Source organism: Amblyomma maculatum, chromosome 1 (assembly GCF_055883805.1).
Source record: "Amblyomma maculatum isolate TAMU_Amacu chromosome 1, ASM5588380v1, whole genome shotgun sequence".
Lineage (NCBI taxonomy): Eukaryota > Metazoa > Arthropoda > Arachnida > Ixodida > Ixodidae > Amblyomma > Amblyomma maculatum.
Genome location: NC_139344.1, coordinates 217,112,085 through 217,134,458, shown reverse-complemented (window position 1 = coordinate 217,134,458; position 22,374 = coordinate 217,112,085). Strand labels below are relative to the sequence as shown.

Below are 22,374 nucleotides of genomic sequence, written 5' to 3'. Positions count from 1 at the left end.
CTTCATCAATGTTAGATGCGCCAGGAGTAAGAAGCTGGACATTCTTAGCCATTATACTCACAGTTGTTAGCCTGTTCACAACTTCCATAGAGTGCAGTGACATTTCCATGTTAACCAGGACTGAGAAATACCTGAAATGCAAGCAGTTGATGAAAAAAAAAGTGAAGTGCAATGTGCAAATTCTTAGTGTTGCTATACCATGGAATATAGCTGGTATACTGTGCTGCCAGCACACTAATCTCTAAAGAGCAAAAGGAGCTCTCATAATCACTCCTGCATAGGTTTGGATCACCAAGGGTTCTGTACAACTGTGCCGCATCAGCAAAAAACTTAAAGGCCTGGAAACTGATCAAGACTGCATTCAGTGCATCTGGTTGCATAATATACTCAGGGCCTTCATTTCTTGGTTATATATTCTCTGAAATTCGGGAGGGTAAATATTGGGCAATAGTATCTTTTTGGCTCAAATTCCGATACATATCGGGTTAGTCATCAAAAAATTCCATAATTAAACTTTTTCCAGGTCATTTCACTTGTAGCAAGGAAACAATTTAGAATTAGACCTAGTGTAGGACATAAAATGGTCTATTTCTTGCTCATTATTTTCATAAACTATGGAAATCCCAGATTGTTACGTGCTTAGTACGCACAGGGGGGTTTATGTACAGAGGGGTCGATGGAAGCAGGACCGCAACTACAAACGTCTTTCTGACCCTCGTTCTCCTTCTTCCGCCCCCCACCCTTCATCTTTTTCTCCCGTCGATGTGCGAGGATACGTGACATTTCCCTCCTCGCAGACGAAGCCCGTTTGGTGAGTTAAATAGATCCTCTGCGATGAAATCGCTTGAGGCGGACTACATGCACCACCCAAGACCGCCGAGACTAATGACCTCTTGTAGTCGGGCATGCTATAACATAGTTCAGGTCGCTTATGCACTCTAGCACAACAAACAGTCCAGTGTAGTGTGACAGCAGTTTCTGACAAAGACCACACTTACGTAGAGGTGTCCACAACCACACAATGTCACCAGGAGCATAAGAAATTTGTTGGTGTCGCGCGTCGTAGCGGTTCTTAGAATGCTCTTGCGCAGATAAAATTCGAACGCGGTCAAGGTGGCAAGCTTCTTCAGCTCTGCAGAGTATGGTAGCAAGAGAAAGTTCATCATGAATGAAAAATGGCAGTATGGTGTCGAGGCCACAGCGAGGCAAGCGAGAATAGAGCAGGTAAAAGGGGCCGTAGCCAGTGCTTTCATGTTGCGCTGTGTTGTATGCATGAGTAACGAACGGGAGAACGCCATCCCAGACCTTATGATTTGGAGCGACGTACATAGCTGGCATGGTGGTCAGCGTCCGATTAGTGTGTTCTACCACACCCTTCGTTTGGGGATGATATGGGGTCGAGTGGCGAAAACTGCAAACGCTGAGGCAAAGAAGTTCTCCGACAATGTCTGCTGTGAACTGGCGTCCATGGTCACTAATGATGACTGCAGGAGGATCATACCAAAGAATGACGAAACAAAATAAGGAATGGGATACTTATGGCGCAGTAGCAGACGGTATCGCGGCTGTCTCTCAATAGCGGGTTAAATAATTTACGCACACAAGAATTCATTGGTTTCCTTTAGAGCACCGTGGAAAAGATCCAAGAAGGTCAATGCCAACTTGCTAAAATGGAGCTGTTGGAGGTGTGACCGGCCGCAGTTTTCCCGGTGGACTTGAATCAGCAGCTTAAAACGCTGGCATTGCACACAGCCGGCTACATAACACTGGGCAGATGAACGCCTCTTAGGCCAGTAAAATCGTTGTATGCGGTGGTGTTTGGGCCACTCCCAAGTGCCCAGACGTGGCGTCGTCGTGTATCATTTCAAGAACTGTGATGCGTAGGCTTTCTGGAACAACATGAAACATGCATGCTCCCCCAGAGGCGAAATTCTTCTCGTAAAGCAATCTTTCGCAAATGCAAAAAGTGTTCTTCATAGGATCTTTGGCACAATCAAACAAAAAGGTTACTGTTTGGTCTTTGCATTGCTCAGTTCGGAAAACTCGAAGATCGGGGAAGGCTTGTGAAAGTGAAGCCAAGTATTCATCGAAGTGTCTGCGTCGTCATCAGTCGTTTGAAGCGGCAAACGCGAAAGACAATCAGCTTCCGAGTGTTTATGGCCGCTTTTATGCACCACAGTAAAATTAAACTCTTATAGGCGAAAAGCCCATCGAGCGAGCCGTCCACAGGGGTCATGAAGACTGACGATCCAGCAAAGCGAATGGTGGCAAGTCACGATGGTGAAAGCATTCCTGTACAAATAGGAGAAGCGCTGTACAGCAAAAACAACGGCGTAACATTCTTGCTCAGTAACTGTGTAATTTCTTTCGCACTTACTCAACGAGCGGCTGGCATATGCGATGAAGTGCTGATCGCGGCCATGGTATTGTATAAGTACAGCGCCAATACCTATGCCACTTGGGCCAGTGTGTACTTCAATTCGAGCTGATGGGCAGAAGTGGCGTAGAATGGGGCCTGAGGTCAAAAGATGCATCACATTCGCTGGTCCAATTGAATGGTGCGTCTTTATGCAGCAGACACGAGTGGGTAAGCGATGTCTGCAAATATTGGTATAAAGTATCGAAAGTAGGAGCATAGCCCTAAAAAGTTCTGCAACTCTTTTACTGATTGGGGCACCGTAAAACTTTTGACACCTTCAATTTTCTTGGGATCTGGTCGAACACCTTCTTTGTCTAACTGACCAAGAACAATTTTTTCACGATCCCCAAAATGGCATTTCTTTGAACTCAATATAGCTACAGCTTGTTCCATGCAATCAAGCACGATATCCAGATGACTGTTGCATTCACTAAAAGTCTTGCCAAAAACTACAACATCGTCCAAATACAGTCTATGACCAATTTTTCGGACTCTCAACGGACCGCGAAAAATGTCCGAAAAATCGGGCAGTTCGAAAAAACAAATGTGCACCAAAAAAGCTCAATTTATTGCCTATTATTGACTTTGGGGCCGGAAAAAGTCATGAATGCTTTTCTGCACCACACTCCGCTTTCATGCTAACAAGTCCACCTAAATTTCGGCGAGAGTCGTAGTGTCGCCGTAAGCCGACCAAAGGGTTGCGACCGCTTGCATCAGCTCAGCTTGCGTCGGTTGCGCTGCTGCAGGCGAGTCATCGTCGTTGACGTTCTCAGACTCCGCAAGCATTTGGCGAATAATTTCTGCACCTGTGAGCCCAGCACACAGTTCCAACTCGTGGTCCACGTCTGTGAACTCTGAAAATGAGACGGTCGATGGAATTTTGACACCTGCAGTGCGAAGGACGTCAATGAGCTGCTCACTGCCTGACAGCTGCTCGACGACGCTCTCTTCGTCCAAGCAGCAGACTCGTCATTCAGCACAAATCCCGCGTGGCAGAAGCAATTGCGCAGCATTGTAGGTGCCAACGACGTCCACGCATCGGCGAGCATGCTAAGTGCTCCAAGCAAATAGAGTAGGTTTTCCCACTGCCAAGGCACACCACCACCACCAACCACTGGGTCACAACACCGTCTCCATTGAGTGCCTTCTCGCTGATGCACTGAACGAAAAAAAAAAAAAAAAAAAAGGGGGGGGGGGGTGGGGGGCTTATAAAATCCAGAAACAGCTTCTTGAAAAACTGAAGTCAATTCAATTAAATGCGAGCCACAGTAGCGAAAGAACATAGTTCTCGCATCAGCACGACCACGGCTAAGCCCCACAGAGGAACAAGCAGTCGAAGCGATCAAGCTAAAAGAAAAAAAAAACGCACTCCAGCAGCGACGTTGTTCCGGAAGCGAAAGCTGCTGGCAAATAATATAGCCTCGATCCAAAGTCAGCTTAGCTGAGGAGCGGCATGCAAGGCCGGCACCGGTTTCGAAGCTATCGAAGGAAAAAGTAAACAAAGAAGATGGCGGCAACACCGCTCAAAATGTGTGACAATTGGCCCGGCTGACGCTTGGAATGTCCGAAAAATCAAATAGCCCTCCCTACAGTGTCTGAAATTTTGAGTCGCATAATACATTGGCTTTATAAGGTATGTCCTGGGGCCGGGAAAAAGTCCGAATAATCAAGCATGTCTGAAAAACCAGTTGTCGATTGTAATATAAACAAATTTGCCACTTTAGTCCACGCAGGACTGTATCCATGAACCGCTCGAATGTGGCAAGCACATTACAAAGGCATAACGTTAAATTCATAAAGTCCGTCTGGTGTTACGAATGCCGTTTTTTTCTTTATCTGCAGTGTGCATGGGGATTTGCCAGTAGCCTGATTTCAAGTCAATAGAAGAAAAGTATGAAGCTGAGTGCAGACAGTCAATTGCGTCATCTATAGACAAGCGTCAGCCCATGACGTCAGTGGAGATGCGGTGGCGCTAGCGACGGCAGTGACTTTCGTGGTGTAGGCAAAAGCCCGAGCCGTCTGCATTGGATGCGCGGTGCTTGCTGTGTTTTTGGGCATAATTCCCAATATTTCTGCAAGCTGTGGTGCGGTTGATTGTGCCATGAGGCACAAAAAACAAAATGACACTTGTTTTAATGTGTTACTTGCGGTCGAATAAAGATGAGAGCAAAGGGCAGCGGTGTTGAGCGCGACAAGTACTACACTCCTCGGTGACGAATTGCCTTTGCCTTAGCGTGTGTTGCACTTCTGCACTGAAGCAAGATCAGTTTGTTTGCAACCATTAATTGTCATGATTGCTTTTCGGCGGCACGACGAGTAACACAAGAACAAATGCCTGCAACTTGTGTCCGTTGCACTGTGAGTTCCATTCACATGCAGCACTGTCCATGCATATGTCCATACAAAAAAGGCCACAAAAGCTGCTGCACGGTAACTGCTATTACATTAAGCGGTCACTCCAGCGCTATATTGCCGAAATAACAGGCCCGGACTTGTGAAGTATCTTTTATCTGTTTTTACTTTCACGAGTTTCAATGAGTGAATCTTCATCACTGGTTCTAGAAAGCCAGTAAACATCTTTAGGATCCGGACAGCCACGCAGTGTTATTTCACATATTCTTAAATTTTTTTTGAAGGTCATTAAGACCCTGACGAACGAAATAAATATCCATGCACAATCTAGCTTTGATCGAGCAGTATAATTTCAGCATATATGGCACATGGAGTTTAATGCCCCAAAGTGAATCGGCTATGAGGGATGCAAAATAAGCGGAATAAGATGACGCGCATTTGAATAAAAAATTTACAAGTATATTAAAAAATGCTCAGCAGATCGCGCAAATTTTGCTGCAAGCCGTGGAAAACGTTCCATTTGCTCTCATGGTTCTCTCCTATTCGCCGCGAGATCGACCAAGAGGTGGCGCCACCGTCACTCCGCTAGTGTGGATCGGCATCCGGCGGCGCTCGCAGAAACGCACGCTGCGTAGGTCTGCTTCCGAGTTTACGGCGGGTTTGTTGGCGATGCAAACGTGTCTTCTGCAGTATTTCTACAATATTGCAGAAAAAAATGCAAGGATTTCGCCGATGCACAGAAAAAGAGCGGATTTTAGGAAAACAAACCACGCAACCACCAGTCTTCTAATTTGCTTTGCACGTTTCTTGCGCTGTACCGCGCTCACGCGCCTAATGCTTGGGCCTGCCTAACGACACCTTTGTTTTTCTTATCGACTTTTAAACAGTTTGCGCGTGTCTCATGCGAGTGAGACCGGCGAATTTAGTGTCAAGCCCATGCAGATACAAGGTTCGTGCTCTGACCTGCAGTAATTTAGATTGAATCGAGAAAGCCTGGTTCATTATTCGTACTTGACTCGAGGATTAGGAAGGTTAAATGTAGCATTGACAGCGCACTGCATGGCGAGTTGCTTTAGACTGAGTGCACATCAACTCTGGCCCAGACAACCACGCACAAGTATTTCCCAAAAATGAGATCGCGCCGACACTATACAGGAAACCTCGCCACACTGGAAAGCTGATTGTTCACGGATACAGCGCTGAGTGAATTGAATTTGCCGAGTTGCTTTTTGCGGCCACTGTCATAGAATGTGATAGTGTATTAATGCGAGCGCCACTAACTGTAAACGATTTCCTGAAACCGAGGAAAGTATAAGGGATTTCTGATGTGTGTGATGTTAATATATAACGGTAAATTAGTAGTGTAATTATTTTGTTTTGCAATGCGAATAAATTTCACAGTGTGAGAGAACTCTTACACACTTGACAGAATTTACAATAATCAGCGATTAATTTTCAGTAACGTTAAAGTGCAAGCTACTCGCTGCGAAGATATCGTTATAAACTGCGCATGGGCACTGTCATGTTCTGGGAAGCAATTTTACATTCCAAAACAAATGCCGGATATAAAACTATTCCGAAAGAAATGGAGGCCATCTTCTCATGCGACTATAAAAACGTATTTATTCCCGAACTAAACACTGATATTTAAGCCCGCATGAAGCTGTTTTACTCCCCTTGTCAGAAACGACGAGTTTGCTCGGAAGACAGCACTTGGATGAAAAGGGATTATAATGATTATAATAGGCTACCAGTGAAGTACATTGATCTAGGTGTATTATATAATATTTAGGGTAACAATTAGGTGCAGGGAATATGTTTCCCAAACATTCGAGCATTTCTCTAAAGCAAAATGTACTCACTAAGACCTTTACGGATGCACAGAAGCCTTCAACAACAAAAAAAAAAAGAAAAAAAGAAAAGAAATGCATATTGGCCCGGGTTTAACGCATGAAAGCGGCATCGGCTATGACGGATGATTGCAGAGGCTGGTTTTGGTGTCGTTTTTTTGTTTTTGTTTTTTTCACTGTTAACACCACATTTACCATGTGAGATTGTTTATCGTGCAGTCAAATCTCACAGCAGGGGAACGCCTTTCGAAACGGTTGTGATTGAATCCCCCGTTCTCGAAATCAGCAGTCGAGCGCCCTTACCATTGAGACACCGCGACAGAGGTTTAAAAGCAAAAAAAAAAAAAAAAAAAATGTACTCACACAACTCTATCGTGCATACAGACGGCATAGTAGACATAGAGTGGTCTGTTCAAACTGCATTCTGCTATATAAAGCAGTCTGCGGTGGCATATGTTTTAGTGGCTGCGGTATTCCAAACAGAAACGGGAATATGCGATTTCTGAGCGTTTGCATTAACTTTTATTGACAGCAACGACCTTTTTTGCTTTGACACGGCGGTAACGACAGTACCACTTCGTTTGAGACATTACATGTCAAAGGATCTCAAGCGCCGAAGACCGCGATGGATGATGTCTTTATCCAAGCATGACATGCTCGATACGGACAAGTATACTTTTTGTTTAATGAAGCGTGGGGTTCATATTGTTCATATTTATTTTGCAGGAGGTATATATGTAAGCAAAAGCTCACAGGAACTGCGAAACAAGCAAAAACACTCCTGTACACGCCGCATGTGCGCGCGTAAATCACTGCGGGCTGGCACGCGACGCGAAAACGCATCCACACTGAGTAGGTTTCGCCGCTGAGCCGCAAGGTGGCGACTCTGCTCGATCTCGAGGCCAATAGAGCAAAGAGAACAAGATGAGAGCATTCTTAAAGGCCTTCATGTATATGGTAACCTGTAAATGGCCTTGGCTACGTCTGTAAGATGAGACAGACGCCAAACGTCTTTTCTATCGAGCAGGATAAAACAAGTTGGCAGCGCACTAGGCGAATATGTTACAAAGAACTAAAATATTGAGTTCATATTTATATATTGAGTTCGTATTAAATATGAAATTCTATGACTTAAGTGGCCGGTACAGTGAGCTAGAAATGTGATTTCTAGTTCACTATTGTTGCCGGTAATATTGTTCTTTAGAGTGAAAGGGCTTGCAGCAGAAAGCCAGTCAAAAGAGTCGGCATATGAAAAACACACTTCCAACCACTCATATTGTCGTCCTCCTTGCATGCGCTAGGAACAGGCCTAGGAGTTGAGCATTGTTGACTATTAGCCTTTCTGATACATTGCGCTTTCTCATTTTTATTTACCTTAATCACTCACTGCAGTCGCCTGTACCGTAGCCGCGCGCTGTTGAGGCCACGGAGAAGGAAGCCAATAAGGCGCTCTTCACCAGGTAATTCCAGCAGTAATCGGCTGATAATGTGCTGAACTACTCTCCAGGCATAAACTAAACTATTTCTACGCACAAGCAAAGCTTACACCTCAGAATATTCGCATGCGTGAACTAGTTTCGAAGGCAGCGTCACTTAGCGCAGTGTAGGCACATGGCATTTTTGCCTGTACTCCATGTCGCTGCCGATCGCAGCGCCACCTTTGTTTACAAACATGACGCTTGTCTATAGACCTTATGCAAAATTGCTGCCATCTATCGGGCCTTCAGCGAACTGCGCTACGCGACGCCATGTTCAAGGGTTGAGTGCGTCGGGAGCGCTTACGGCTGCTGCCGTCGCGTTAGCTGCGTCTGCTTTGTGCTGTGATTTTCGTGTATTTGTTCGCATTATAAAGCACAAAATGACGGAATAATAGACAATTGACTTGTCCACGCTGCCGACATTCCAATTTTACTTCGTGAAGCGATAATGCAGTGCCAAAACTTTTTGCGAACAGTGGTAACAGCGTAGCTACAAATGGCAAAACCTTCGTTGTTGCTCCGGGGCATTTCTTGATACGCTACTCAAATATGCATCCATGAAAGTGCAAAACATATTGATATTGCTTCCGGGTGTAAAACATGTCTGCGATGTCATTACGCGTACATGAAAGAGCTTAATGTTGTTTCTTTTTTTTTTTCTTTAATATAGGTCTGATGCCTAATAAACGCTGCACTCTGATGGACCTACACAGTTCTCAGTGAAGTGCGCGCACTGATCCTTCTCAGATATGTAGCTCCTGTTGCCGTCACATCGTGGTTCTATTTCGTGAAAATCAATATATAGCAGATACTGCTGCCTTACACCCAGACGCAATGTCAAGCTCCTTCGTGGACGCATATTCGAGCAGTGCTTTGTGCAATGCGCAGTTTTTGCAGCAAAGTCTTTCTCCTCTTCAATACCGCATTTTTTTCTTTTTCTTTCCGTAATTCTTGACGGAATTGAAATATTTCAATTGTTTTTCGTTGTCCATGTAAGGGATGAGCTCAGTAGTGAGACAGAGAGGGGAGGGGGGGGGGTGAACTAGGTTTAATGGCTTTCTTTGCTTGTGAAGGTATTGAATGAAAAAACTAATCGCATCGACACTAGCGAAATTCTTCACAAAATCGTTCTGCGAAAAAGTAGTTAACGTATACGGGCTGTCCAATGTTAAATGGCGGTTTTCTTTATATAGCTGCCGAACATATTTTGCAAAGTCCGAATTTATGGGGCGTCCAGTCAGTTGACACCTGAAAGAACATAAATGTTTGCAGTGTGGAGCTGTGATGCATGGGAATTTTTTTTTCTTTGCCATATTGCAAAACAACAAACATTATTTGCCATCGACAATTCAGGGAAGTAGTAGAATGTACCAAGCAATGGGCATACAGAAAATGTGATGCATACATGTAAAAAGCTGGGTACTTTTAGACAAAATAAAGTTGGAAGACTAGTGCGCTCATTCTTGCTTCTACTGCGATAGCCGCAGCAGCAAACCTCACTGCTAAGCGCGGTAAGGCTCGCTACAAACGATATTGCTCTGCGGATAGTGTCAAATGATTGACAGTTTCAATCCCTACCTCATTATACTGTTTTCGTGGCGCGCCATGAAGGTTAAATGAAGAAACGGCATTATTCAGTGATATGGAAGGGAGAAAAAAAAAACTGCCATGGTCCAAATTAAGGCGCAACTCCTTTTCGATGCACCTCACACAACTCGCAGAAAAAAAAAATCTCGCACCAATAAAAAAAAGCAAACAGTACCGGTGATAGCCATCATATAGCCACAACAATCATGCGAACTCACGGTAGACGAGAGCAGCTAAACAGTAGGGGCAGTTGCTGCCATGTATATACTATGAGTCAGTTCTTTTGCAAGTCGTGTTCTGGAGACGCATCTCAGCAACTGAAGCCTGGACGTAGCCGACTATATTCAATTCATCGATGAATCGAATGCGTAAAGACATAAGAATATCGCGTAGAAATTTAAGGGGGGGCGCGGGTCTTAAACTGGTCAAAAATGGGCAAAAAATTGATTTTGAGAAAAATGCATTTTCGGAATGTCTGTACCTTTGAGCACTAGCCTTCAAAATATCAACACTGAATTCGATCGGGAAATACGGTAAAATCGACTTTTAAAACGCCACGGGAGCCTCGAAATGGCCAAAAAAGGGGTGAAAATTGTTCGAACTTCCCGAGCGCGCCGCAGGTGAAGCAGTCGGCTGGACGCCGCCATCTTGGACTTGTTTTGAAACTTGTTTCTTTGTCCGCATTTTGCGGCATCTCCAAATGTCGTTGCTCAAACAGAACGACCACTGTCGCGGGTTTTCCGAAAGCCGTTTCCGGTTCGCTGATTGGCTGGAGCGCACGCTCGCGAAGCGAGCCCCTCGTCTCGCGCTTCCCATTGGCCAGCGCGACTGACTTGCCATTTTTTTGTTTGTTTGTTTTTAACGTTCTTCGTCGCGGCTGCTGCTTCGCTCGTTTATAATGCGCTTTCGCGATCGTTATCAGTCGTTCCCGCAGCCGGTGCAGGTCTTTAGACATAGCCGTATCAGGAGTGTATTGAAAACGGGAGCGCCTAGCGAGTGCGCGTCGAAGAACGAGTGCGGTGGCGCGCTGCCAGGGTCGCGCGGCGTGTTCTCGACCTAGCTACAGCACGTCCGGTGGCATATAATCGTTTGCGAGCGGTTCAGAGGCATCAAAGATAGCATCGATAGATTTAACTGTTCAGCTGATACTCATGGTCCTCACCAACGCTACCACTTCGTTGCTTTTTTATCGCGTCGCTTCAGACGACAGGCGAGCCTGACATTGCGCCGTTGCCCGCTTTCCTCACCCGCGATTTCCGCGAACGGCTTCTTTCTTTCTTTTTTTTTGCAGATTGTCTAAGTAATCACGTCGCTGCGCTCAAGGGGTGTGAAAGTTCGAGCTTTAGCTCCAGCAAGGGACTCCGCGTGCAGCCCTGCATGCGCTGTACAGCAAAGTAGCAAAGTTTCATTCTGCAACATTAGCCAATTTATTAGGTCATTCCAGTATGCCGCTGTGCTTTAGCCTTAAACTTTGTGCAGGTTTATTAATATTGCAAGAACGTTTTATCGTAATTTTGAGTATCTGTTTGCCTTGAAGGGCACTGCCACAGGCATATGAAGTTGTAAATAAAGCTTCTCCCGCTGGTTCTAGTGGCGGTATAGTTAGACTTTGTGGCAAGCTTTTACCAGTATTTGGGGAGGGTACTGTTATATGTTTAGTATATAACCTTCCTCATAAAGAACAAAGCCTCACAACGATTCTATTTATATTACCATAGCTGCAGTGTAGCAAAAGTTAAAGGTTGTCTCAAAATGCAAATACGTTTTTCTCAGTGCTGTTTCTGGACACTGCACTCAGCCTTACTGTGCTTTTTCTCTACATTGTCGCCGAGTGACAATGACAAATTTAGCATCACTGCAGTCATATCGAAAAGATCCGGGGGTGATCCAACACTTACATCACTCTATCGAGATTTTTTCAAATTGCCATTAAAATAATATTGCATGTCAAAAAATTTTGCTGATTTCCTAATGGCATACACTACCTTGGCCATGGGTAATGGTGATAGTTTCAGTTTTAGTTGACATATTCAAAATCCAAAGACAGTTTTGGAAATGGGAAGAGCATGACATTTTTGGTGAGAAATATCACAGCGAGGCTACTGATTGTTCAAGTTATAATATGTGATCAAACTTCAAATGCTGTTTTCTCAGTTTCATATTTTTGGTCGATCTCTACAGTCTTACGCAGGGTTTTGATAACTTCTTTTTAGTTCACACAAATAACTTTAGTACCATTTTCTTCAGAGAGAAATGAAGTACCCGATGACATTTTTAGTTTTTTAGTTTAGGCAATGGATAAATGTCAATTTGAGATTAGCTTAATGAGTTCGTTTCAAATAATGCAGCCTTTTACTCTCACCATAATATGTGAGAATGACATGCCTTTTTGAGGAAAACGAAGGATGTCATCGGGTATGGGAAGACTTTGGCTATCAATCTATGTAATTAAAAGCAACGAAATGCAATGAGAAAGTTCATTAAAGCTGCGTAAGAAATTCACTAATTATGCTCTGGACCTTGATAACTTTTGATCTAAGACCACCAGCTCAATTATAATTACATTTTTGAAATCAGGAGAGAAAACCACATCCGTGTGCAAAGTTTCGTGAGATTCTAGCCATAACTAAAAAAGTTAGTTTTAAGACCCTCGTCCCCCCTTAAGAGAGCAGTCTGGCGCCTTCGAAGTGCCGAAACCTGTTCTATCTGGATACCTGGACGTATACATACGAGTGAAATCTGTTGACAGCTTGTATGCATGAAACCTTAAAAGCTGAGATGAATTGACGCAACAAGGAAATCAAGAACAACACTCTTGTCTATCTTTTATGCGAAAAGGCGATGCGTAGTCCGTCTACAGGCAAATTTAACGCACCGTGGGCGATATATTTCGTCTGCCTTAGCACCGGGTACTGATTAGCAATCTTCCAATGCACGCTAAATAACATATTTTACCATTCAGGCATACCGTTGATCAAAAGTGCGGCTAGCACGACAACCACACGAGAGCAGATTAACGCAAGCCTAAAGAAAAAAAAAAAAAAAAAAAAGAAAAGCTCCAGGGATGTAACTTGCTGCTTCTTTTCTTGTACACCCTTATTTTAATTTTGCGTGCAACAAGGGGCACAACAGTATGCCGATATTATCGGCAACAATGAGCATTAACGCAGCCAGCTGCGCAACCCCCTATGCCGCTTGCCACTCCTCAATACAGCTACCCTTGAACATGGCGGAAGTGCGTGCAGCGGCCGATAGATGGCAGCAGTTTTGCATAAGGTCTATATGTGGAAGTGAGTAGACAGCTTTTATCGTTACTGTATTTAAGCGACTGTAGTCAACACAAAACCTCCGTGTGCTATTTTTCTAACAAGGATAACTGGAGCTGCCCAAAGACTAGAAAGTTCTCAAATAATTCCGTGCTTCAGCATCTCTTGAACTTGCTCATCTATTACCTTACGTTCAGTTGCTGAGATTTGATAGGGCTTCTGGCATATCGGAGGTGTGGATCCAGTGTGATCGTATGATGCATACGAATGGTAGGCAGCGGTGTTGAGTCGTCCTTGGCAAAGCTGAACACTGTCATGAGCTTCAGATGTAGTTCCACTAGAATGAGACACTTGGTTGTGGAAAGAGACTTAAGGGGGGACCCGGGTCTTTGCAGCCGAAAATCGGTCAGAAAATCAAATTTTCAATCTTCTCGTTTTCGCGATTCTGTGATCTTTCCGCTTTACGCAGCTATCTCCGAAGTTTCGTTGAAAAATATCGCCTAATTTGCGTGTTACAGCGTTCCAAAGACAAGAATCTGCGCGTGTGGCCCTTTAAACTGAGGTTGAATCGCGCCGAATTTCAATCTCCCGCAGTTTGAGAAATACGCAATCCGTGGGCATAATCTTGGTGTCGTTCGAAAGATCGCAATTCAGGCCATTCCTATATCCCGGTTGATGACCATGAGCGAGCCCACCGAAGCGGAAAACAAAGGAACAAAATTGCGTGAAACACGCCCTGCTATTGGACTCCCACCGCAAGTGAGCAAAAGGCGAGCTTTGGTTGGCTGGCGGCGTCGACTGCTCGCGGTCCGGCACCATTTTGAAAAGGTCTCTCCTTTAGGCCTAGTCGGCCTAGCGCCGTTCCCTCATCGTAACCACAACGCAAAATGCGCAATATTGAAACTCATGCTTCGTCATTAGCCTAAAAAAAAGTAGCGAGAGGAGATAAACGCGCCGGGGATGCTGCATCGCCGCATCTGGTTATCTGCAATCAATGACAAAGCGGCGACGCTCCACGTCGAGTCCGCGATGGCCTGATAACAGCGTAGCATAGCCGCTCGTGCTAAGTGCGACATCAAGGAGCGGCACGATCTGCCGCGTACGGAACTGTGAGGGTGCAGATGAGCAAGCGCAGCTTTTAATGCCGGGATATATCGCCCTGTGAGGCAGTGCCGCGACCAGCCACAGCGGCAGTCGCGAAGCAGCGTCCCGCGACACGCGGAACATAGAGAAGATTGCGCGGAATCCCAAATCTTGTCGAAATAAACTTTCTTCTGAATGCTAAGCTGTGCAAGACGAGCAACGGTCACTTATCACTAGTTGCAGGCCGACTGCGTTTACTGCATGAACGTGAGAATGGCGATAGCGCGCCAGAACTTGGCACCGACTTTTGCGGAGGTCACGATGCAAATGCACTCATCTTGGTGGTGTTCCATGCGTTCCGTTCGCCGGAAATTTCATTCTTTGAGGGCGAATTATATCGATGGGAAATGATGCATTCGCATCAGGAGCTAGTCAGAACCAACTTTAATGAGTTACTGTCAGCTTTGGTGCTTCAAAAATTTATCAACACATTTTTCCTCAATTTCTCAAAATCAAAATATTGAGGTCGGTACATGTTTGGAGGTGCGATATCTCTGGTTCTACTTATGATATTGCTATAATTCCTTTTGCACCAGAAATGTAAACTCATGTACAGTACTAAAATATAAATGAATTTGTGGTAATTAATGAGGAAAGTTTTTAAAAATTTCATGTTTTCTGGAGTGTCAAGGTGGCTTTTTGGTCTCTGAACTTTGACAAGCTATAACTTTGGTTAAAATGGAACCAGGACATTCAATCTTGATTTTTGCATTCTCTGTGTGTTCTAAATTGATTTGATACGTCAGTTTTTATATATAACTCCTGTAGTTTTACTGACAGCTCACCTCCAAACAAAGAACATAAAGTGCTCAATATCTTCAGAGCTAAATGGCTTACATAAAATTAATGTGCATATTTGAAATCAGCACAAAAAGCTGCATAAATGGTGCATTGTTCATCAAAATCTACTAGTAAATAAAAAATATTGTCTTAAGACCAAGGTCCCCCCCTTAACTTCGGTCTCTCTATTTGGTTGCACGTGCTGCTAGTGACAGAGCTGTTTAACGTCGCAAGGGAACCTGACACGACTTTCTCGAAACGGCTGAGTTTTAAGTCTCGACGCAACACAGCAGAGTGGTTGACTGTCCACAGCTCAGTGCGGTTTCTAGTAACAGGAACTACGCAACGAGGCATGAGGATACCATATTTATTGGAATCTAGGCCAGCAGTTTTTTCAAAAACACGAGACATAAAACTCTGGAGTCGGCTTGGAATTCGAGGATTTTGTCTCGGGGTCTCATAATCATAAAATAGGAAAACAAAAGTAGCACGCAGGTGGTGCCCTCACGGAATGCCAACAAAAGACAAGCCATAGCCGACACCGGCTAAAGCACACACGAGCTGCCATTTTGGCTTTGTCACGTGTGCTCGTGTGGTGCCCTGACTATTGAGTGCATTCCGGGAGTTTTTATACGTGCGCACCAAGCAGGCGGTGTCACTATAGCGAAAAGTTATACTCATTGCAGAAGAATCGTCAAATCATCAAGCTCGGTGGGACTTCGACATGGATGAAAAGAATGCTCGCCAATGGAGGAAGCAGCGTGCCGAAATTTTTGCTTGTGCCGCAACGAGAAGGCTTTCACAGAACCGAAGAAAGGCTGCCATCCTGAAGTGGAGTCAGCACTGGCCGAGTTCGTCAAGTTGCAGAGAGTAGCGGCACTTCCAGCGACCACGAAAGTGCTACAAGCCAAAGCAAGAGAGCTAGCAAGAGAGTGAGGCATTCCGCGAAACCAGTTCAAAGCCAGCCGGGGCTGGTTGCAAAAGTTCATGAAGCACTTTGGCTTCAGCCTCCGACGTCGCACGTCTATCTGTCAAAATATGCCGGGTGACTTTGAAGAGAAGCTAATTTCGTTTCAGCGATTCATTATAAAGAAGAGGATGGAGAACAGCTACGCCCTAGGGCAAATGGGAAACGCTGACCAAATGCCTGCATGGTTTGACATGTCAGTGGCGTACACCGTCAACGAAAAAGTTGCGAAGGAGGTAAAAGTGCACTCGGCCGGATATGAGAAGCAGCGCATGACGGTGATGCTATACGGCGGATGGCCACAAGCTGCCCGCCTATGTAATTTTCAAACGGAAGATGCTTCCAGCTCGAGAAGTGTTTCCTAGGAATGTGATCATCCGCGCTAATGAAAATGGATGGATGACGAACGAAATGGTTGAGGAGTGGATAAGAATAGTTTGGGAGCGACATGCAGGGGCCTTCTTGGCCAAACATTCACTCCTCGTCCTGGACTTGTACCGCGGCCACTTGACTGACAGCGTAAAAGCTGCACTTGCCAAAGCTGGTACCGACGTTGCTATCATACCTAGTGGCATGACAGGACAGTTACAGCCTATAGATGTATGCCTTAATACCATATTTACTCGCATAATGCTCGCACTTTTTTTCGCGGAAAATTGATGCTAAGTTGGAGGGTGCCGAGCTAATGTTTTGGAGCGCTAAAAGCAAATTTAAATAGGTGCGAATCTGGATTCTTAGGGCAGCTATTGTAAATTTAACCAAAACATTACTTTCAAGAAGAACTTACCCTTGTTATAAAAGTACAGGGTCACGAAAAGCACAAATTGCTAAAGCACTTCATTTACCGCACGCAGCCTCATCATCACTCTCCGTGTTCCGTGGTATAATGCTCACAGCAGACCATACAGTTCTACTCTTGATCAGAGACTTGATCCGAGTCCGTATCGGCACTGCAATCGCTGTCTTCAGTAGCGCACTAAGCAGAACTCGTTGACGTCGAAGTGCCTGCTGGTAGTGCGGTTGCTAGCCCGTACTCGAAAGCTTTCAGCTTAAAAGCAGCTGTATAACTTGCTCACCGCCCCACCGCGATGCGGCAGAACGGTAGAACAAAGCAAGTAACTAGGACAGAACAAAAGAACAATAACAACGAGACGTGGAGACACTTTGCAAAGTGACGACGACTACGAGCATCATGGAAGAAAAAAAAAGACCATAACTGATGATGATGATCTACCCAAGCGTGCTATCGCCGCCTGGTAGCGCGTGCACACGAGGCCAGCTAGGTTCAGTAGCGCTCTAAAGATGGCGCTTGTTGCTACTAGCAGACGACTCACGGTGGTAATATTGGTGGTGCGATGATTAAGTGAGGAAAAAAAAATTTCCGATTTTTGACGCCTTATGTTGGGGGTGCGAGCATTATGCGAGTAAATAGGTAAGCCTTTCAAGGATCAGCTGCGCAAATACTATGTAGACTGGTTTAGTGAAGAGCTGGAGCTTACACCGACAGGTTGACAGTTAAAGCGCGCATCGCTGGGAGTTGTGGCCAGTTGGATTTCTGCAGCCTGGTTGTGCGCGCATTCCACAAGTGCTGCATTTCCAATGCACTTGATGGCCCCAAAGACTGTGCCCTCTACAAGGAGCCCAGCGATAAGGAAGTCAGCGATGACCGCGACTGAGCAGGATAATGTAAATAAATGTCGTTTGCGTGCTATACTTCTTGTTCGCAGTTGTTTTTTCAGTCAACCTATAATCAAGGGTTTTTTTTTTTTTTTTCTTTTTCTGTGGACTTTACTTTCAGGTCTCGGGTTAGAATCGTGGCTGGCCTAGATTCGAGTAAATACGGTACTCTTCTCAGAGCAGGTGAGTGTTAGCTCTACTACAGCTTCAAACGATTCGCGTTGATTGCGAATAGAGAAAACCCGCACGAATGGTGCAGATAAGCTGGTACAATTGTGTCTTCTTCCACCACAAATGCTCGAAAATCAGGTGTCGAGTCATCCACAAGAGCCGAAAGTAGTGAAGAAGTCAAAGCAATCTCTCCCATAGTCTAAAGTTGCACCACACTCTTGCAGAAAATCAATCCTCAGAATCACATCATGCGTTGACTGAGGCAGCACTGCAAATTCTGTTCTGAACTTTAGGCCTCATCGAGCTCGCGAGCTCTGGTTCTGCTTCGTCGGGATCATCACCATCGTCACTTGATGCAACAAAACCAACGCAACAAACTCTGCTGGAACAAAACCTGCGTGCCGAAAGCAGTTGGCAATCATTTCGCCTTTCACGTTGTCCCATGCCGCTTTAAGCATCTGGATTGCTCCCAGCAAGTCAATCTTCAAGTCCTGCTTCATGTGAAGCTTCATGAGAAGAGTGTCAATCAGTCTCTTCTTGTAAACTGCCTTGAAAGCCCTGATGACGCCCTGATCTAAAGGCTGCTGCTTGGCTGTAGTGTTAGGCGGAAGAAAGCGAACTTCAATGTTATTGAGTGCGACATCTGTGTTGTATGCGGTAGTTATCAACGAGGACGCTTTGCGACCCTTTGCGCACAAGTTCGCAGTCCCAAGCATGCAGCTACTTCACGAAAAGTTCACGCGTCACCCAGCATTTCTTCTTGAAAGCATACTCTACAGGGATTATGCAGCCCCCTTTCATTCTTCTCGTGATTTTAAATCTCCCGATGACGAAGGGTCGCAGCTTCACAGTGCTGTCCATGTTGGCGGCAAGCAAAACAGTGATCCAGCACTTTCCTTGCTTCCCGCCATGGCACGGCTCTCCACGCGCGTCAAGGGTATGCCTGGGTAGCATCTGCCAAAGTAGGCCCGTTTCGTCCACATTAAAGATGTCCTTGGCCTAATATTTCGCAAGGATTTGCGACCACTCCTCTTCCAACCACTTTTTGATGCTCTCACAGTTCACCGTCTCACTTTCGCCAGAGATCGTTTTATCGTTTTGCCTACGATGTTGTAGCGTGCCTTGAACCTTTGCAGCCATCCGGAGCTGGCGACAAGTTTGCAGCACTGAGGATACAGGCAAAGTCTTTCGCTTTTTGTTGAAGCATCAGTCCCGCACTAGTATGTTTCGAGCTCTGGCATCAAAAAACCATTTGTAGAGCGCCTTCTCGCCGTGGCTGAACGCTGGGGGCCGAAGACGCTGTGCATTTGTCTGCATGGTCTCTTGTACTTGTGCCTTGATGACAGCTTCGTTCTTCAGAACGGTACTCAAAGTGCTCCTTGAGATGCCAAATGAGCCTGCAAGAATGCACTTCTTTATTTATTTATTTATTTATTTATTTATTTATTTATTTGAAAATACTGCAGCCCCTCAAGGGGCTATAGCAGGAGTGGGTACAAAATGTGGAACAATTCCCCGCATACAAAAGTACATACAAGCATTACAAATATAAACGCTAGAAAAACAACATACAATGCTACGACTCAATTGCCGACGCAAAATCAGAGATTGATAGTGCACGAATGTTGCCATCCAAAGAATTCCAACACTCCACAGTGCGCGGAAAAAAACTGTATTTGAAAACGTTAGTGCGGGCAAAAAAAGGTTAGATATTAAGATTGTGATGGCTCCTGGTTGCAGGTCTTTTCGCCGTTCTCCACACGCTGAATTATCTCCTTGGTCTTTAGCGTCATTGGTGCTCTTTTTTTCACGTTCTCCACCATCACAGCACTATGCATACCCACGCACCACACTTGACACGACCAACGCAACCTCCACAGAACACTACGATGACCACGCCACTGCTAACACTAAAACGCAAGAGACGCAAAAAAGAAAAAGCAACATTCGATCGTGCCGCTACCGCCGCTGCTGAAGCGGCGCTGTCAGCGATTGTGAAATGCGGACGATTTCTTTGGCTGTCATCTCTCAATGCCGACGTGGCATCTGTAGCGCTGTCAGCGCCTGCGAGGTAGTCCAGAACGTTTGCTGCGCCGCATAATACACTTGTAGTGCAACGAAGCCTGCCTCCTGCTATTAAAGTGAGGTAGTGCTTGGCGTTGCGAAGTTTGTTATATCCGTTTTATGCCGAACCGCATTCGCTATAGGAAGTTAAAAATACATGTGTTTGACAACAATATTACGGACGAGTTCGATAATGCCGCGAAACCTTCAAAACAGTATTCGTTGTTTTTTAACAGCCGCCGGCATACAGGCTTATCACTCTGATTCTGGAACGCGTATCAGTTCCGTAATCTTTGTTTGTTAATGCTCGATGTCGCGAGTCATACCGTTATCAGTTTTGTTGTAGCGAAAGATGCACCGAGATCTGTCTCGAAGGTTCCGGCCACTCGGGTGTCTTTTCCACAATGTTCCAGCCCGTGCTGGTAGCTGTTTGCGACGTTATCTAGATTGTTCTGTGCAGCCTTTAAATTGAGCGTTGGCGAGTGTGACGGGCATTCATTGTCCTACGACCGACGAGCACGTTTGTTGCTATCGCCGCCGCCGAGTTGCTTAGTTCTTTTGCGGGCGCAAGTCAGCCCAAATAAAGAGTTTCTTTAGTACAATCATCGACCCCCTTCATTTGTGTCGTCGACCTCGTCACCACTACGTGACATCTGGTGGAGGTGCTGCCTTTGATCCTTCAAGCGAAGACCCAAGCCGTGTTCCTGTCGCCCTGGAAGACCAGCCTACAGGTCACCGAGCCAGCCGCCGACTTCAAGGCCTACAACCCGAACACGGTCTGTTGTCTGACCCCATTCGATCTCGGAAGGCATCGACGCTGACAATGGCCGAGCCTACAGCACCGGTTGTTTTCGTCCAGCCCCGTGAGCCCCCCTGCTTCCATCTCTGTCTTCTCAGTCTTCTTCGAAGCTACGCGGAGTGCTTCTCGTCATCATCGAAGGTACGACAAACACCACTGGCCAAGCACCGCATTATAACGGACGAACACGCCAGACCTCTGCGCCAAAGCCCTTATCGTGTATCGCCGCGAGAACGCCAGGCCATTCGTGATCAAGTTGAGGAAATGCTGCGTGATGACGTAATCCAGCCCTCGAACAGCCCCTGGGCTGCACCAGTCGTTTTGGTCAAGAAGAAAGACAGCACACTTCGCTTCTGCGTTGATTACCGCCGCTTGAATAGCATAACGAAGAAGGATGTCTACCCGCTTCCCCGCATCGATGACACTCTCGACCGGCTCTGCAATGCAAGGTACTTCTCATCGATGGACCTGAAGAGCGGATATTGGCAAATTGAGGTCGACGAAAGAGATCGCGAGAAGACCGCATTCATCACACCGGACGGCCTTTATGAGTTCCAGGTGATGCCATTTGGCCTCTGCTCCGCACCAGCCACGTTTCAACGAGTAATGGACACAGTCCTGGCAGGCTTGAAGTGGCAAATTTGTTTGGTATATTTGGACGACGTTGTTGTCTTCTCGTCAAACTTTGAAGACCACCTAAAACGACTACAGACAGTGCTGGAAGCCATCAAGTCATCGGGACTAACGCTAAAAGCAGAGAAGTGTCACTTCGCCTACGAAGAACTCCGGTTCCTAGGTCACATCGTTAGCAAGGACGGTATTCGCCCAGACCCGGAGAAAACAGCTGCAATCGCACAATTCCCACCGCCTGCCGACAAGAAAGCTGTGCGCCGATTCCTTGGACTGTGCGCTTATTATCGACGATTTGTCAGAAACTTTTCGCGGATCGCCGAACCGTTGACGCAGCTTACAAAGGCTGACGTACCTTTTAAATGGGAAGCGCCGCAAGGAGAAGCCTTCGACGAACTTAAGCGCCGCCTGCAATGCCCTCCTGTACTTGGCCACTTTGATGAAAACGCCGAGACCGAAATTCACACCGACGCGAGCAGTGTGGGCCTAGGAGCCGTTCTTGTCCAGAAGATTGCCGGACAGGAGAAAGTAATCGCCTACGCTAGCAGATCCCTCACAAAAGCCGAAGTCAATTACTCGACGACCGAGAAGGAGTGCCTTGCAATCATCTGGGCCACTTCTAAGTTTCGTCCATACCTATACGGCCGACCATTCAAGGTGGTAAGCGACCATCACGCGCTCTGCTGGCTGGCTAATTTGAAAGATCCTTCCGGCCGCCTTGCCAGATGGAGCCTACGACTTCAAGAATTTGACATGACTGTAGTCTATAAGTCGGGCCGGAAGCATTCCGACGCAGACTGCTTATCCCGCGCTCCGGTCGATGCTCCCCCGAAGGACGATGACGACGACGCCTTTTTGGGACAGGTAAGCGCCAGCAGTTTCGCAGAACAACAGCGATCAGACCCTGAGCTGAAAGCGCTAGCCGATTACTTGGAAGGAAAGACCGCTTCCCCTCCTGGTGTGTTCAGGCGACATTTATCATCCTTCACGTTAAGCAATGGCCTCCTCGTGAAGAACTTCGCACCCAACAAGACCGCGCAGCTTCTCGTAGTGCCTAAAACCCTTCGGCAAGAAATTCAGCAGGCGTTGCACGATGAGCCCACAGCAGGCCACCTCGGATTTGCTCGCACGTTGCGTCGAATCCAGGAGAAGTATTACTGGCCGCGACTGCCCGCCGAAGTTGCCCACTAC

At 46.1% G+C, this 22,374-nt stretch overlaps 1 protein-coding gene across 6 annotated transcripts in view; it reads right to left on the bottom strand.

The window, feature by feature from the left end:
• Positions 1-22,374, bottom strand: part of Not11 (CCR4-NOT transcription complex subunit 11) — a 70,300-nt gene that overhangs the window by 16,926 nt on the left and 31,000 nt on the right. For all 6 annotated transcript variants that reach the window (XM_084590303.1, XM_084590304.1, XM_084590305.1 and 3 more), the window contains one exon: positions 62-131. In XM_084590303.1, coding sequence (XP_084446429.1) covers positions 62-131 — 70 coding nt within the window. The remainder of the gene's footprint in view (positions 1-61; positions 132-22,374) is intronic.